Source organism: Struthio camelus, chromosome W, assembly GCF_040807025.1.
Source record: "Struthio camelus isolate bStrCam1 chromosome W, bStrCam1.hap1, whole genome shotgun sequence".
Lineage (NCBI taxonomy): Eukaryota > Metazoa > Chordata > Aves > Struthioniformes > Struthionidae > Struthio > Struthio camelus.
The window spans coordinates 36,849,135-36,867,922 of record NC_090981.1 but is presented as its reverse complement, the minus strand read 5'-3'; the positions used below and the strand labels follow the sequence as shown (position 1 = coordinate 36,867,922).

Genomic DNA, 18,788 nt, shown 5'->3' with positions numbered 1-18,788 from the left:
TGAATTCCATCCTGAAAAACTAAATTCATGCTGACAGCTTTAGAACTTTTGTTCAGAAAAGCAGCTATGCAAAAGAAGCAAATGAAAGGGAGGTAAGAAAGAGCGAATATGTATGTATACTTCCCTAATGCTTTATATACATGTTGAGCATTCTGAACAGGGCATTCTAAATACTCATTTGTCAAATTTGGTACTATTCTGGTCTCTGTGGAAAATTATTTAAATTTTCCACAGAGTTATTCCACAGAGCTATTATTTAAATTTTTGCAAAAACGTCCTAGCCATAGATGTGAGAACGTCTTCAAATTTTAACAAACTCATGAAAGTGTTTGTTCCAAGAATTAATGTAAAGAACATTTGTGTTGTGTGAGACAGAACTGGAGCGTCCTGACAAAGTATCCTTAGTTTAGGTATCAGATTTTGTACGTGCAATTGACCAGGACTACGGGAGAGACTTTGCTCATTCTGGGTATGCAGACACCCAGATTTGTAGCCAGCCACACAACCTACATGTGGGAATCTGGGATGAATAGATCCAGATCATTCCACTCTCTCTTCTAGAAGCAAGCATTTATCTATGCAAATTCAGATGCTTCTTTGGACCTGGGCGAATCTTTGGGTTTGCTACTCTTTCTTCCACACAAGAGACAGGACCAACGTAAGTTCCACATTCTTTTTGTCAGCTTTATAAATCTAACATTAAACATAATGACAAAATATTTCCCCCCCACACACCATGTATTGTGCAAACAAAATAGCACATGCAGAGTTATTTCTCTTAGATATCTGGCAAGGCATATGACTGATGGTTAGAAATTTTGACTTGGTTAAAACAAAATTTAGCTCATGTTAAAGCATTAAAGAAATGCTGATGAGGTCAAAGCAAATTCTCTGATAAAGCTGTAAAATCACCCCAACACACAAACATGTCTGAATCCTACCATTAGGCTCTCATGCAGTCTGTTTCTCTGCAGCGAGCAAGTAGCTGTAACCCTTCAGTGCTGCAACTGAGTTTGGCAGAGACACTTAAGAACCAAAGCGACACATATAGAATGCACTAATTACTATATATAAAGGAATTTCAGTTCTACATCGTTTTTCTATATCACCACAGAAAGTATCCTGTGGGTTTGTTAGCCTGTCCACAAAGAAAGATTTCCATCGTTATTTTTTAGATATAATTTGGGCAAGTGGTGTGGTAAAACAGTTCTGTAAATCAAGTGAATATAATGTATATATGTACATTTCACTTCCTTCTGTAAGTTTCAGCTACAGTAGGCTTTGTCTATGTGTCAGAGGCAGAGACTTGGAAGAAAAATACGTTGTGTGAAATTTTCTGACCTCAGTATTTAATTGTATATGGGGCTATTAAAGCCTGTTTCCAGCTGAAATGTTTTCCTTAAGAAGCCAGAACTGAAAGGGTTATGGTTTGTTACTGCAGCAGTTATCAGCAGACAGCCATCTAACCTTTGGTACTTACAGGTATTTTATGGCTCTTGATCATATTATCAAATTCTTCATTAATTTTTTTGTATTTTTCTTCAGTGCGTGGGGTGAGAGCGTAAGAGGAGTCAGGATCGGGGCTTTCACAACCTTTGTTTTCTTTCTTGTTCAATGCCTGCCAGGTTCAGAGAAATATCAAAAAGTAAAAAAAATGAAAGGGAGCTCAGAGTACTTACACATAATCTTTGCCTGCTGATCATTAGATCAATATCTTCATTAATTTTCCTGTACTTGTCCTCAGACTCAGGGCTGTGACCTACTGAATCGTCTGCATCGGGGTCTGGACTGTCACAGCCATTAAGTCCTTTCTTTCTCAACGTCTGAAATACATAATTTGGAAAGTTCAATCCTTGACACGGGCTGCAAGAAAGACTCAGCAGTGTTACAGTAACATAAACTGCCCAGCAGTGAAAAGTTTCACATTGTACTTTAGGGGAAAAAAAGACTGACTATAGATCCACCGCATCAATGCTATATGGCTCCAATTAGCAGGAGCAAAGAGAGGACCATACAGACCTCTTCCTTGTGAGACTGGAATCAATCAATAAAGAATGGAGTTAGCAATCCGGCAAAGCGCCTGTGCTAATACAGGCCCCTCCCACCATATCTGATAGCATTAGAGGGTTAAGAAATCCAGAGTGCAATTTATTTTAACATCTTTATGCATTTGAGATGACTGAATGTTAACAGTAGAAGACGTACACTGCTTAAAGTGGATTACCATGATGTTTTCCTTTGTCTGAAGACACAAGAGGAAGGAATGAAAAAAAATTGCAAACAGATTTAGGAATCCATGCTCTTGACAGAAGAGGGGGGAGTATCTAAGCTGAATTCTTCCTTAGAATTTGATATAAGAGATGACACTAACAGTGCCCTGCCACTCCTAAGGGTACACTCTTGATAGGGCAAGGGGGAGGAGAGAGTTGCTAATGTGGCCATGAAATACCAATTAAGGGCTTCTAGACATAGTGTTTGCTTTTTATTGACTCCAGTTACAGGGCCACAAATGTGCAGTGCTGAAGTTTAATAGTACAGGGAAGCATGCTCCTAAAACAGATGCGTAGTGAAAAGTCAAAACAGATGAATTTCAGGTTCAGCAGCTCAAAGGAACCCTCAGAACCATGAACATCATCACCAAGATAAGTAATGGAGAGAAAAAAAAATATACATATACACACACACACACACATACACACAATTAAACTAGTAGCTAATAACCCAGAACGGTTGCCAGGCCTCAACTATGTTTTAATTGATATACCTGGACAGATTATCAAAGAATACTCATCTGTGGCATAAAGGTAAAAGAATTTGAGAAGTAAATCTTTGTGGACCATCAAAACATAAGCAACAGTACACAAAGTCAGTATTGTCAGTGAGTTTCCTCAAATTTAGCTTTAGCAGTTCCTAGGTCAGAAAACTAATGAATCCATTTGGTCGTCTACAAGCATTATCACATAGCTTGCAGTCAATACCGAGTCTAAACCCAGCTGATGATCTCAGTTACAACACACAGATTGCATAGCGCTCTTTTGTTGCTAAGTGGCTATACTTGTGCTACGTGACTAGCGTGGGATGCTCCATGCAGCACTATCTGGTTTCATTTTGGCTTCTCAGAATGGTTGCATCTCATCTGAGCTTTTTGTTCCATTTCAAAAACCATGTTTCCTAACCATTATCATCATTGCAATGCCCAGTTTACCACTGTTAAATCCCTCAAGTATTACTATTTCATACTTTGGTCTTTAAAGATATAAATACAATATTACAGAAAGAGTATGTATTTTTCTTTCTGTATTTCACCTGAGACTTCAAAACAAACGTTTACTTAACTACTCCTGCAAAAGCTATTCTCCTTGCGGAGACACACCCTTCGAACCTCACATTTTCATCAAGCCAGCAAGGTGAGGGCAATCTGGCATAGGAGATCTGAACCTTCTCAACTCATGAACCTCTGAAGCAAAACTAGACAATTTTAGAATTTTGACTTCATCTCAACACAGATCTTTTCAAACTTCGTATCTATACAAACTTCACATCTAATCCCATGAGTTACTCCTGACACACAGACAAAATTATAAATCCTTTTGAATCAAACCTTAAGGAGTGTAAACAACTTCAATGAGTTCCTCCACTTCTCCATTTCCTCTTACCTCTTAAACGTTGGCTAGCAGAACTGACCGACTTCAAGGTCACCTATGACGTCTACTGCTACTAGCCGGAAACATACCAATTACCAAAGAGGGCTTTTGCAATCAGCTGTTGTTTGACAGATTTAATAGATACAATATACCTTAAAAGTGATTTCTTCCTTTTAGATCTGAATAACTAATCCTAGCTGATGTTCTTCTCTTCATATAAGTACAAAATAGGTATCCTCTGAATACCTAAAATGTCTGGTTTTCAAGATTCATTAGATTGAGCTCTCCAGACATTAAACTCAAATCAGTAGCCTTGGGACTGTTTCGTGAGCTGACAGAGTCCTCCTGATTCACATGAATGATGCTGATGTGAGCTGGCTTGAACAACAACCTTAACTTTCACCGAGCTTTAAAATGACAGTCCAGCTCCTCTATACCCAAATGGCAATGGCCGCCTTTGTCCTCGAAGGTCACCACAGCTGCAATTACACGGGCACAGGTGAAGAAAAGGAGCTGCACAATCATTATCATACCAGACAACCCAGAGTAAGGGCAATATGAGAAGACAAGAGGGGAGATGCTTTGCGGCCTTCCTGAATCTTTTCCTCCCTTCTCGTTCCCAAATCCTTGTCTGCTGCCTTCAGAAGGCTGTGCCAGGGTGCAAGAAGATGCACCTCATTCTCAGCTCACTCATAGTGCCCTAAAGCTCGACGACTGTTTACTTAGCACTCATGTGAACCAGTGTGGGATCACTCCTGTGGTTTGTAAAGATTCAGAAATGCGCTGCCATCTTGCAAATGCTCAGTGGAAGAAAGGCAATGCAACGCAACAAATGTCTGCAGCGGTCCCCAATAAGAGACTGGATTTCCTCCTAATGTGGCATTTTTATGTTCATATATATTTATTTTCATAACATTGGAAATCTGGTGCAATAAATCAGCTAGAGCTGCTGCCACACCTGAACAACAATAAGCAATCTCTATTTTCACCAGAAAAATCAAAAAAACAGATTTAACAAAATCATGCTGGTAGTCTATCCAAAATAAACTCTAGCCTTAATAGATAGACACTAATTTTTGCCTTGCAAAACTCACTAATACGGTGTGTTTGGCACATGCATTGGCTGACACGGCTACCCTAGCTCACCAGTCGAACAACCCCCCAACCCCCCAGCCCTGCTTCAGTGAGTTAGGATTAGGTTAGGCAACAGAAATTCCCCCAAGTGGGCTGCAGTCAGAGGCACACCTCCTAGCTTTGTGAGCGTTGGAACTAATGCCTGGCTCCCTATGTGTTGCATTTTGGGGTAAAGTGCAACATCCAGTGAAGTATTTCCTGCAGCTGAATCTCTCAGGATTTCTCCTGCCCCCCAACCATCCTTCTGTGGATTCTTTGCTGCATATTCACATAAGGACTCTTGTTACAACCCATCCTTCGGGTGGGGCACCTTCTGAGAGCACTTTATGGATCTCTTTTCTGCATAAGAGCATATAATTTTCATGAAACTTGGAATTTCATTGTCTGCGAGATCTCTACTTTTGCGCAAGATTTGCTTGTCACTGAACAGAGATTCAAAAAGTTATAAGAAAGAAAACAGATGAAGAGACTGATAGATTGCCTAGATATACACACACAGCCCAAAAGTCCTCCTCTCCTTAAGGAACCAGGTTGAATGCTATAAACTTATTCTCTGCAACAAGGTACTGAGGTACCTGTGGTATTCAGGACAAATGTAACGATCCTAAGCATCTTAACCATTACCTCAGGCTTCTCAACACACAGGCTACGATTTTGTCTGTCCTAACGCATTATTTTTTTTATTTACTCTCCTCCACACTATTACTAAACTCATCCTTCTCATAAAGGTCCTGTATTGCTGTGTTTAAACACAACAATACCTGTTGGTACAAGCCAACTAGCAGTGGTGCTGATCAATACCTAACCGATCAGTCCTTATTCTTGAGCTCTCTGGACCCAATGCCAATTTTTCCCTCAGTGTTGCCTCTTGAATATGGGGGCCGACTCTGCATATTGAAGAAGGGAGGACTCATTAAGAAGGCCAAGAGGGTTTCAGCAGGCTACAAACTTTGACCCAGTCTTGCTGTGACTTAGAAACCATTTTTCTTACCACGTTGAATTATTATAGCCTCTTGCAAATTCTGGAAAATAGCCAGACCTATAGCATCCTCCTGGAGATTAGCTAGTTTCCAAAGATTTAATGACTATTCAGGGATTTTTTAAGAGGATGAAATTACCCAATTGTGTAGTGCATTGCATTCTAGAGAACCCCAAGCCAGATTTCAGTTATTTTTAAAGAAAACAAGCCATTTCTGTACTGCGGAAGCTCTACTTTTTCCAAGCAATTAAACAAGTAATTATATCAGATTCCAATAACCTAAAAATCAACCAAGGCATTTAAAAAACAAAATGGTTAAAAGGAAAACAACCTTTGGCTGAAATCTCATATGCCAGCAATTTAGCCTAAATCCTGCTCTATAAATCTCTGAAGAGAAGTGCTGACTTAGTGACATATTGGCTGCTGTAAAATGAAGTATAAACAACTATTTACTTTCATTTCATGCAAAATTTATCACCACTACAAAAGCACAAAAGAAAACATGGTACTATCAGCCACGTCTGATTTTATCAGGGCAATGAAAATTATTACAATTTGAAGGCTTATAAGAAGGAAAAGCCTTTGGTTTTCCTGCCCCATTTTCTGCTGCTACAGTATTATCTTCTTCTGTTAGCACTACTTTAACCAGCAGACTAGAGAAGGCTAAAAATTAAAGATACGGAGTTCTGTAATTTTATTTTGTTGTACTTTTTTGTTTGCTCACCTTTGTTGAGCAGAGTCTCCTTTCTTCTGAACAGGTTCATCTGCTGTGGAGCCAATCTCCACAGCACCCCAGGGCTTGAGAGGCCACAAATATTTGGGCTTGGAAATGCTCACATTAACTGCCAACTCATAAAGACCAAATCAGTCAGTAAGGGCCCAAAAAGCCCATTGGGTCTGTTCCACTTTTATGTCCGCTGAACCAAAGACCTTACTATCTATTGTAAAGTTAATTGCTATTTTCATTTGTGCTACGAAAAGTACTATCTCATTGGCTCTTCGCCTATAGTAAATAATGTCTTCACAGAATTAAAACTTCCAGTAAGGAAAAATTCAGAATGCAAGTCTACTTTGCTAATTCCCGACTATGATGTTGTCTAGAAGCCACCACAATAATCTCTAACTGATAACCCCACTAACAGCCATGACTATCCACACAGCTGTAATTTGGTAAATTATATGCAACTGCCCTCCATTTTCCACTATCACTTTCTTTTCTGTATCTGGATGGGAGAAATCTTCCAGCCACAAATGAAAAATGGTTTGGTCTCTCTTGCTCGCTGGAGCCGCACATCTATGTGGCAAAGTAGATGATAACCAATTACAAAGAAAGGAACAATATGCTATTCTGTTGTTCTGTTGAATTACTTTATTGGTTATAGCCATTCCAAAGCACCCAGCCAAATTTATGGAGACCCTCCAAAAACCAGGAAACATATTTAAATCAGGGACCCGACTCATTTAAGCATCAATTTGCTTTCTGTGCAACAGAAACATTAAAGTTAGGAAACGCTGAGTGAAGACAACCTTCACTCTCTTCTCTTGCACAGTTATATAATGATGAAATTTTATGATGAAATTGCACTATACAATGTATGGTGCAATCAAGTAATGAAAGATTCTAGTGAAATGAAAAACACAAAGAGGAAGAGACAGGTTGCTATGGGAACCATCCATCTGAATTCTCTGACTTCTGTGTAACTAAAAATCTCAAGTTTTATGTTCCATTAATGTAGGGTCCTTAGATTTTTACATTTAATAATGAACATAAACTAGCATGCTGGTACTAATGTACTTTAATTGCATGTTTAGGAGAATCAGATACAACATTATTACACTTACTGTTATCTAACAAGCTCCAGACCAAAAAAATGTATACCAGTAACACAGAAAAATGGAACCTTTCTTACTTCTATTGTATAAATTATAAAATGCTTTTGTGGTTTAGGCTCCTTTTGAAATAAGCTACAGGGCTTATATAATAGCTGTGCTTCTATAACCACATGTTAACCTTTTTGTTACTATTTTATTTTCACCGAAGTTTCAAAGAAAAAAAAATTTCCATTGCCTGGTCCTGTACGTCTGTCTTCTTCAAATGAACACAGATAAGTACGCTTTTCACAACAATGCACCAAACCCTCTGCTTGGATTCGCCTCTCACTTTTGCATGCCAAGCGATTACTCTCTCCTCCTTCAAGTACCTCCTCCAATCACACCTCTTGTGAAACCAAATAATGCAGACACCCTTTGCCAGCAACATCTGCATCTCCTTGCTTGCCAGCCATCAGCCGGTGTGTTAGGCATGTTTATATATAGATATATATCGCAAGCCCCTCAGGACAGAAAGTTTCTACCTGTTTACAAAGTTCAGTCTATTCCCTTCCCCTCAGGCGCTTGTCCTGTGCCAAGACGTATACTCTATAAATTTTGCAACATGTACATAAACCCAAATTGACCCACGGGGTTTTGAAAGTGCCCTGGGACAGAGGGGTTTTTTGTTTTGTTTTGTTGCTTTGTTTCCTAAGGCCGTTAAGTAACTTGGGAGCGCTGGGAAGAGATGCAGCCGGCAGGGCTGCGGGAGAGCAGGCCCCGTGCGCCGGCCGGGCGGCCCTGCGCAGCACGGCAGCCCGCGCTGCGCCTCGACCACGGCGGAGCCCGGCTCCCAGGAACCAGGGGCCAAACACCCCCTTTTCTGACGTTTCAGACTTCCCCCTTGCCAGGGCTTTTTTATTTAGCATTGATCTATATTAAGCAGGGCAACTTTGGCTGTGTAAAATGGCATAAATAGAAGAAGGATCCCTCAGATTCAGAGATCGCATAGCAACTACCCTAAACCCTGTACCTCTCTGGATCATCTCACAAGCAAACAAAACCAAACCACATCAATGCTCTGGCAGAAGGCTCCAAGTTATTTCTGTTAAAGCATGGTATGTACAGACTACGCTGCACAGCTAAGTTCATAATTACTTAACAAGACATGCAAAATATCTCTGTTCTTCATAACTGCATGTGCAAATTTTTGTTTTTTTTTTTTAAATGAATTTAAATCTGAATAACCCCGAGACGTTAAGTAAGGCTACTTCTTCATCCTTCGAGCCCATTTTCCTCCCTCGTCGCAGAACAAAAGGCTTAACATCCCCCCCCCCCCCCCCCCAAATCTGCCAGGCACCCGCCGCGGGACGGCTACGCCGCCTCCCAGCCGGCCAGACGACGCTGCCGGGCTGCGGCCGCGCCGCGAGGCAGCGCCAGCGCCACCGCCGCGCCGCGCCGGCGGGGGCCAGGGCAGGGCCGGCGCCCCCCGCCCGCACCTGTCAGCGCCGCGGCACCTGTCGTGTCTCCCCGCCGGCGGGCGGCGGCGGCAGCCAATGGCGGCGGCGGGGCCGCAGCATGGCCATACATGGCCTGGCCGGGCCGGCGCCGCGCCCCGGCCACCGGGCGGCCCGAGCCTGCGCGGCCCCGCGGCGGCGCCCCGCTCCCGGCACCTGCTGTTTGTCCCCGTCTAGACCCCCGCGGGAGGGTTCCCCCCACCGCCCCAAGTCTCCAGACTCGAAGATGACCGGCCTCCGGTACGGCTGAACGCGGCCCGCCCGGGGATTAGTAGCCATAAGAGCAGTTACCTGCCTTTCCCGCACCATGCTCCTGTTGCCCAAATCATGAATTCGTGTTTGAGATGAATTTTAGGCGTGAAGAGCTAGTAACAGACACACAATATTGACCTAGTTGCGACATCGGATTGGTAATAATTCAACAAAAGCTGTAAAAGCCAAATTTATAGATAAAATTTAAAAGAAAAAATTCCTTTGAAATATTCATCAAAAATAACTATTAAATACACTCTTTTCTCACAAATTAAAAATGGACTTTGCATGCAGCTGTTTTTTAAACCTGGGAATATTTTGGAAAAAAATTCAAGTTCTGTGCTGTTGTGCTCAGTTCCCCGATGACTTTCCAGAGGCTGGTTGCCCGTGCCTCGTGCACAACGTTAGCAGATTTACTTGGAGCAGAGGCATTCTCCAGGTATTTGTGTTTTAAGGAAGGAATGCTTATCACAGCAAGTAAAACGACTGCGCGTGAATCAAGTGCCTAATCCTTGGGCATCGCCACCAACATAGCTAAGGGTCCGAAGGCCTGTTTCAGGCCCTCTTTTTGAGCAATGGAAACACAGAAGACAAATAGGAGAAAAAACCCTGAAGCCTGTTTCCCGTTCTTCCTGGGGCTCTTTATGCACCCCGGCCTGCCCATAAATGCCTCGTGCTGCAGGACAGCCACTGTCTACAGAGCAAAAGCTAAGGCTGCGGCGCAGTGACAAATACTTAGCCCTCGAGTCCTATTTTCTTTAAGTCCGTGTTTGAAGAAAGGATTTCCCCTGTTTCCCAAGGCCCACATTTGTGGAGCAGCTCCATGAAGGAGATGCTTCTGCGCTCTGGCTACTCGGCTCACTCGCGGTCAGGAGCGCCAGCAGCCTACAGGCAGGCCCAGTCCACCGAGAGATGCAAAGACGGCCTAAAATCAGTGTACTTGCTCCTCTGCCTTGCCCCTTGGCCAGAGCACAGTATCAGCCCGTTATTTCATTTACTGATTTTTTCAGAGAAGTTAAAGTAGAGAAGATACTTAAAAGGCCAGAATTTCTGCAAACTCTATCACCTGACTTGGTTGTCGCAAGTGCTGTAAGGAAAATTGTTTTTAACCATATTTAAAATAGAAAATGATATTGGTGAGACATAGTATATTTGACTTGTATGAGGTTTTGCTGCTGGACACGGAAAATATATGGCTGAAAAAATAAACTTTACAGTAGTTAAGCAGAATCATCTCAGCTTCTTTGGGGAATATGAGGCCATTTAAAAATAAACACTGTAATCACCAACAGGTTGTTTGTTATTTCCCTCCTCCTTTTTATGTTCATCTAACTATAATCCTTCTCTGCTGACCCCAGTCCTTCTAGATGGAGTGCTGCCCTCTGTGTTTTCATTTGTATCTAATTTAGTCAGACATATACACAAATACAAGGCTGAAGTCAGATCTCACTTACACTAGCGTAAATCTGTAGCTGGATCTGGAACAGCTGTAAAGACACCAGTTGAGTTATTCTGGATGTACAGTGGTGTTACCAAGGCTGTTACATCAGTGTTACTATCTCTTCAAACATACAGTATTTGAAATATGTAGGGCTTAATATAAATGACTGCAGAAACAATTAACTATTTCAAAGGCAGCTGGTGTTTTTCCATGATATAAATGGGAACCTTTAATACTGACTGCCATATTCAAAATACTTGAGAAACATGGCATGCAGGGTGACACACATTTTACAGATTTTTTTTTTTTTGGTCAAAAAAAGCAATCACAGAAAGAATGCCAGCTGATAGGAATTATATTTGCCACATATTTTGAACATTATCTATGTTCTAAAAGATCTCAAACATACAATTTCAGAATCTCTTTAAGGACTGCTTCATACATCATTAAAATGCAACTGTCCTAGGGTGAATATATAGTCAACTTCTGTCAGCCACATCAGCCAATGACGTTTTTAGGAACAGAAGTGATATATACTTTAGACAAATTAAGCTGTAAGATAGGATATAAGTTTCTTGGAACGGAATTTTTCCTAGACCATGGGGCAAACACCCTCGTCCTTAACCATAGGCCGAGGGAATCTTTGATGACCACAACATTTTGCTTTTGCATTTCATTTGAAACAGAGCACCTCTAGCAGTGCTGAACTGGTGCAGGACTGACTCAGCAGGGCAAATGCCACCCACTGAGACAAGAACACCACTTCCTTCAGCACCTGGGTTTTCTTTGGAGGTCTCCCATAAAAATCTTGAATATATCAATGTTAAGAACAGACTTTTCTTTTGAAAAATTTGAACATTTATTTTACAGCTGATCAAATTACAGGCTATTACAAAAACCTACCAATATGACAATGAGCAAATGTTGCTGAATAGCTGTTCCTTTTAAAGGCAAAAGAACACTCCCTTTTATTTTTATAATAGTATAATTGTTTTATCCACTGGTAAAAATGCCCAAATCAATATATTTTTTTAAATGATGAATTATAATAAATGAGAGGTTAGATCTCTGAAACTGTAGCCTCCTGTTCCTTTGCAGGATGGAGGCCTTAAATAGCAACAAAGCAATAACCATCCACTCACTGTTCTGCTGATACAGTCAAGTTTTGACCAAGGAGAAACAGAGGGAAGTATCTCCACTAAGTTTAAAGTGAGCGTGCAATATTTGAAAGGAAAAATTGGCCCATGATTTTGACCACGAAAATAAATGACTCAAACAACATAGACTTTCATACTTGATTTAAGATGGTTTTGTTTTGTTTCTGTTAGTTCAACAATTTATGCAAGTTCTGTTATTTACCAGAAACATTTGTGCAAAGTGTATCCATCTTTAATCAGCTGCTAAAGTCTCTAGACTATGATACGCGTTCATCTGCTTACTGAAGCATCTCTTAGAAACAAGGAACCAGGTCCTGTTCTCCAGTGGAAAATCCCACAGGAGTGGCAAGATTCAGATAGAAATTCTGCAAGCTGAAACTTGTAGATCTCTCATCTAAACATTAACCAAAGAAGGAGCGAAAGAGGAGCAGAAATTGTTTAGAGGAGCTGAATCAAACTTCCTAACTGCATGATTTCTCTAGAAAACCAGTCCTTCAAACACCCTTTTTCCTGAAGCACGACTTCTTCAAAAGTCATACTGCTCCTATCACTGTGCTCTTCCCCCAAGAGACGCCTATCCTTCTCCCAAAAGGAGGGAATCAGAAGTGACAGAATTAACAAAAACATGGTCGGATTTTGAAAAATCCTCTTGGAGAATTTAGGAAGCTGTCACAGGCAAGGGAATGCTAAATTTTCCTTACCCTTTCTCAGACTCAAAGGGGCCAGCCATCATGGATGTAAAAGATAAGCACCTTTACTCAGAATTATCCAAGGGCTAAGCTGCTAGCAGAGACCCCAGGAAGCTGCAGTTTAGCTTCCATTTCAGTTAATAACTTCCAGCACGGACTGTGTTAATTCACTTTTCCCTAGTTGTCTATCAAAAGTTGAATGATAGTAGCTATCAGTGTAATTGGGGTGCTATAAGGAATGTGTAAAGAAAACCAATCAATGTTTGCAAAAAAACTGCAATGTACACATTAAGGACTCTAAATTTACTATGGACAGACAGACCCCAAATACACCTACAAGATACTCTTATGCTGCCATTTGTAGCTTTGCTGAGCAGAGGGTAAGTTAAATTAACAGAGTGCTCAGTTTCAGTACTCTGTTTGGGAAGGAAGAAAACTTGAGAAACAGAGCAACTTCTAGTTATCAGCACTTAAGAAAGCAGAAGCGGCAGATTCAAAGTCTATTCAGATAAATTTGACCATAGCTGAGGATCTGACAGCAGAGTTTACTGAGATACTAGGAAAATCATGGGTGAGAGGTAAAATAGAAGAGAAAAGAAAAAAACTTCACTGGAAAACTGAACATCTTTTTCTAAAAATTTCAACTTCCTCTACAACCAGCTAAAACATTTTTTAAATGTTAGGGGGTTTCCCTTGTAAAACTAGGTATCTTTTTTTGGACAAAATTATAGTTTTATAAAGAAGAATTGGTATATTGGCCTGCCAAAGCCTTACTGTCTGAAATCTTCAAACCTTTAATCATAATGTATCTCCGCACAGAGATTTCTGTGGGCTTGCAAGGGATGTTTCTACTCGAGTCCCCTAATTTTGCAAAAGACCCGGGCAAACGGAGCAAGATTTCAGCCCATTTCGTTTCTTCCATAGTGTGGTAGAGGTGGGAATGAAGTGCCCTGAAGGATACTGTGAACATTTGTGTGACCTGTACGATCTCACTTGGTAGAGGACCTCGCTGAGAGCTGCGACAGACAAGCCTCAGTGAGCGTTGCTGCTGCGGTTCATGCTCCCGTCCAGGGCTGTCTGCCCTGCCCTGCCCTGCCCCCCAAGATTACTCACCCCCCAGCAGAGCGAGGGAGGTGCAGCGGCTCAGAGGTGGGCATGCATTCCCTTCCTCTGACTCCTATGAAGGTGGTAACCTCCAGCCGAGCAGAGGCAGCAAATAGCTGGGGGGTACTGACATCTTAAACTATCGCAGCTGTTTCTTCAGAAAGCCTAAGTCAGTCTCACAGAGCTATGTTACATATAAGGAAGGCAGCTTTTCTAATTGGAAATCTCAAACCCAGAGCAGCTAAGAATTGCATTTGTTTTAAAGAACTGACCTCCTTTGTGATTTTTCATATCACAGTATTTTAGGTCGTGGACACTGGTAGTGTTTTGCAGACTGTTTTCCCCAGAAGAAAAAAAAAAAAGGTAAATCTTTATCAGCCTGAAGCTGATAAAAACATTTTCTGAAAAATGTTCGGAAGCCCATAACATTCTGACCTTTTTTCTAACACGCTCAAGTTGTTTACAAGAAAGCACCATAATGAATTCCTTACTTAATAAAGAGCTGAAATCTGCAGGTCCACAAGCGCTACTCCCAATAACCTCCGGCCCTGCACTGTGTTTCTGGACATGGAATTGCCACTGAACTTCACAGCAACTTGTCCCAAAATCCAGGAATGACTTAAATCTGAGTCAACTACAGACTGAACTAGTAATGCATGCCTGTATCTTCAACCGGCCTGACATAGCTATGTTGAGAGATCAAGCAATGGTATTTCCTATCAACGTTATTGTGGCAAGAAAACCAAGCTAATTTACTTATTCCATTATCAGCTACTTTCTAAACCATCCCTGCTGCCATGGTACCTGAAGTTTTTTTCCTAACTTCTGAGTATTTACAACACAATAAAACCTAGAGGACAGGTAAGAAACATCAAATGGAATGATACTGAGATATTACAGGGAATCTATTACTTCTTTTACATTTGAATATGAAAATTCAAAATTAAAAGTCAATCAGAAGCTGACTATGCCAAAGAAATCAGAGACTTCAACAAGATAATAGTTGAGCTTATCTTAAAACACATAAGGCCTTGCTTCTATCTATAGAAAATTTTAAGTCAAAGACTTGACAAACAAATATCAAAATCTTGACCGCTTTCAATGGGTCCAGGCTTTTAACCCAGCAGTACAACAGTAACAGTAGCCAAAGGGACCACCAATGCCCCAAATAACCAAAACTTCAATGAAAATCAGTAACACTACAAAACCCATTCCATGAAGAGGCTAATGGCCATATAAGGAATTCTTTAGGTCAAAACAGCACAGTTCTGCTGGGTCTAGTCTGTGCAGACAGGTTCACAGTCCTAAGGTTTGCCTGGAGTTTCTCAACAATGAGAAACTTCCCAGCAAACTACAGGACAGGTTACCTAGCCAATTTCCAAAGGTTGGCAGGATTCCTGTTTCTGCCTGGGGTATACTGGGTAGCAGTAGCAGGAGTGGATGAGTGCTTCTTTTATCCTTGCTACTGAATTGGTCATGCACATCAGTAGGAAGCACTCTACAGAACACGTAGTCAGTTCTTTTGCTCCATCACTCTCAGTGAAGGAAGAGGTGGAAGTAACAACATTTCTCCCATAAAAAGGCTAAACAGAAAGAGTAGGAGGATTTCTCAGACTCCTTGAAAGGAGAGAGATAAAAAAGCTTAGTCTGTGAGAGAGACAAGAGATATTTCCATAACCCTAAGAGATCTAGTGTTTCACCTCAAGTTCAAGTCCAGTAGCATCTTAGTTCTGTTCAGGCTGCAGCATAAGAAGTCTGTGTCGCTTCACTGTAGCCTCGTGGGATTTGTGGCATTGCCATCAGATGAGTTTACTTGTAGAAAACAAACTCCTTACTATTGATACAGGTCAAGTCAGAACTGTCAAATTGTGTTATCTGCAGGAGTCCTAACAGTTCAAGGGTTGGGCTAATGAAGCCAATTAGGCAGAATCCCCTACACCTGCCAACATTTGAAAGCTATAAATGAAGACATATGGGGCAAACAAATGAGAGCACACCTGCTTACTCTTTTAAGCCACATTTAGAATGGAAGCAATCTTTAAAAAGACAGGGTAGGAAAATGGTCAACAAAAAGTGTTCCTGCTTAGCTACGTTGCTTTGCTGCCTACCTGAGAGCTTCTGCTGAAACCATAAAGTACAGAACATGCCCTGCTGCAATTTCTTTCTTGCAAGGAAGGATCTTGTGACAGGAAAGGGCTATGAAATAGGTCCAGTAAAGGATTTAGGCACCTAGAAAGCTAGATTTGGCAATACTTAATATTTAGGCACCTGACCTCCAAAGTGGAATTCACACTGTGTTAGGATCTGAGGCTTCCTGTAGAGGGGACAGGAAAAGTTTGGTACTGCAGAATAGGATCCAATAAATAGACTGTAAACAATATATCACTCTAGATGAAAAACAGAAAGAATTCTTTAAGGAGGGAACAAAACTGAGGTCTCTGTGCTTTTGATAGCCCACAAACACCAGCAGTGTTTTCTGACTGTTTTGTGAAAAGCGTGATCCTATCTTTGTGTGTTGCATTTAGCACACTCAGAAAACACTTGCCAGGGACATCTCGTTCATACAGGACTACAGTGCCCGGATCTTTGGGGACTTAAACAGGGAAAAGGCTCTCCATTTATGGCCAGATTGAGTTAGTCCTGAGTAAGCACAGAACTACAGACACCTAGGAATCCTGAAGATCAAATAGCGAGGTCTCTCACCAAGCTCATGCTTCCAGATTAGACTTTTAGTTAAATAAGCTTATTTGCCACATTTCAAAGCTTATGTTTAGTCACTTATGTAAAACACTTTCAGATATAGGATGGAAAGTACTGAGTACAATTATGAGTTTTTGTTCAGGAGTTAAACACTATATGTGGGATGAGGAAAAATTTACATGTGAGAAAGCAAGCTTCCTTTCATATAGGCTACAAAAATACAGCTTAAATGCTAAAGCACATACTTAGAGCTCCTGGTGACAAAAATGTAAAGCTTCCATTTTATTGATATGTGTTCGAACATGCTAGAAGTATGTAATAACTAAGCCTTGGATTATTACAGTGAAAGTATAAATTATATGTTTTTATGTTTGGTTATGTTTTAGCCATGATTCTATTGTAGTAAGCTAAATATACTTTAAACACCATACACTCCATTAGGAACTGCTTCTTTGTCAAGGTTTTGATCTCTTTTGAATCAATCTATAGCAGCTGCATGTTGTTTAAAATACTCTTATTGACTCTTCTATAATTTGCTTTCTTTGAACAGCCTGCGTGCTGTAACGTTTGATCAAAGAAATAAACGTATACTTTAACAACCCAAAGTAAAGTGCATGCACATTTTTTATAACAGTGCACTATAAAATGTAATTATAGTTGTCTATAGATCACACAGGATGATATAAATAAATGGGTTTGAGATTTTTTTTAATGCAAGCCTATCCAATATATCAAAGATTTTTCCTTTTAACACCAGTCTCTATCATGCAAAAGCATTAATGAGCCATTTCAAATAAAGATGATGCAACTTCTTTTAATAGTATATTTAATCCTTCATTAAGTGGTAACCATATTTAAAAACACCCGTAGCAAAGTTAAATAAGGAAAGCAAAACAACCTTAAGTTGTGGGTTTATAAAACATAACATAAAGAAAATGTTGATTTAAACCTCCTTTAAAGACTGTTTTTTATTCAAAAAAAGAATAGATGCTTAAGCTTTAGCTACCACAGACGTTCATCAGTCCTGAACTATGGACATTAATTCACAACTGATTCCTACACTTGTGATTATTAAAAATGCAGAACAATAAAGCATATGTGTTTGAGGTTTTATAGTCCTGCAAATTTGGTAACTTACATTTATCTCATTTGTCTTTTATATAAATGAACATATAGAGGTCTCTCTGAATTCACGACAAATGGAGTCGAATCAATATCAACTACATAATACATAAAGGATGGATGCAAATTTTATAGCACACAAATAAATAATTAATTTATATCCGCTTACTGTAACAAGGAAAAAAAAGTCAGCATATTTTGAAGTTTAACAGAACTTTTGCCAGAACTATAAAAATTGTGGGAAGGTGTCTGAAGAACAGACAGCGTTGTCTGCGTGCAGTCCAGGGAAGGACAGGCTGGAGGTATATTCCTTCATGCAGTATGGAAGTGCTAGGTACTCTGCTCTGAGCAATTAAAATGCCAGCTCCCTAGCAGAAGGAGTGAAGTAAGCAAAAAGCCAGGATTGGCCGGACTCTTTGTCCCCCCATCCTCTCTGGTGTTTCTCGATGAAGCACCGTCTGTGCAGTGTCTTTGTTCCTCAGGAAGGGGGGTTACTGACACTGACACTGCTTCAGAAATAAAGCTGTGATTCAGCCAATGTTTGTGAGAGCGTTCAACTTTTCTTCTTGTCTCACTGTCTACAACAGGACTTCTATGCAAGTTTGTAGGAATAAGATCTCTCCTAGTACTGCTTGCTACATTAAGATGGTAGACCCTGTCGAACTTGATGCTTGTGCTAGGAATCCTAAGCAGAGGATTCTGAAGTCAGTCAGAAGGCTCTCATTGCCCACTCTGGGCTTTAAAGCAAGGCTCTAATTAAACATGAAGGACTGACTTTACGTATCAGAGCTTTTTAGCATTTTAATAGCACAGGACTCTTTTACCTAATAAAACTATGAGCAGTGGCTAAGGGTCCACATCTGGAAACACTTAGACACTAAAAAACTTTACTCATGTGTAAGTGTATGAACGGTGCATCACTTGCTGATTTTACAAGAAACTCAGTGCAGTGCAGTACAATCTTCAACACTGGTTTGACTGAGAGCAGTTGACAGCTTAAGGGATCCCAGCATAAGAAAAAAAGTCCTCAGTGAAAGGAGGGCAAGTTCAGTAGTTTGCATTAAAGATAGCAGTGAGGTAGCAGAAGATACAGTATTTCTACACTTCTGATTAATATTCCTGTGCAAGAATTCAGGTGAAAATTCACATTTTGTATTTACCTTACAAAACAGAGATGTCTTAATGATGAAAATGAAAAATGGGTTTGGTCACAAAAGCCTTTGCCTCTGGAACATAGCTA

General features: G+C 40.6%; 1 protein-coding gene across 13 annotated transcripts in view; it reads right to left on the bottom strand.

Annotated features, from left to right (window-relative positions):
* Positions 1-18,788, bottom strand: part of LOC104150110 (myocyte-specific enhancer factor 2C) — a 132,516-nt gene that overhangs the window by 36,741 nt on the left and 76,987 nt on the right. For 10 of the 13 annotated variants that reach the window (XM_068924527.1, XM_068924524.1, XM_068924534.1 and 7 more), the window contains one exon: positions 1,680-1,823. In XM_068924527.1, the coding sequence (XP_068780628.1) occupies positions 1,680-1,823 (144 nt within the window). Of the gene's footprint in view, positions 1-1,480; positions 1,619-1,679; positions 1,824-18,788 lie in introns of all 13 variants that reach the window. The other 3 variants (XM_068924530.1, XM_068924535.1, XM_068924533.1) reach the window with 1 other exon arrangement.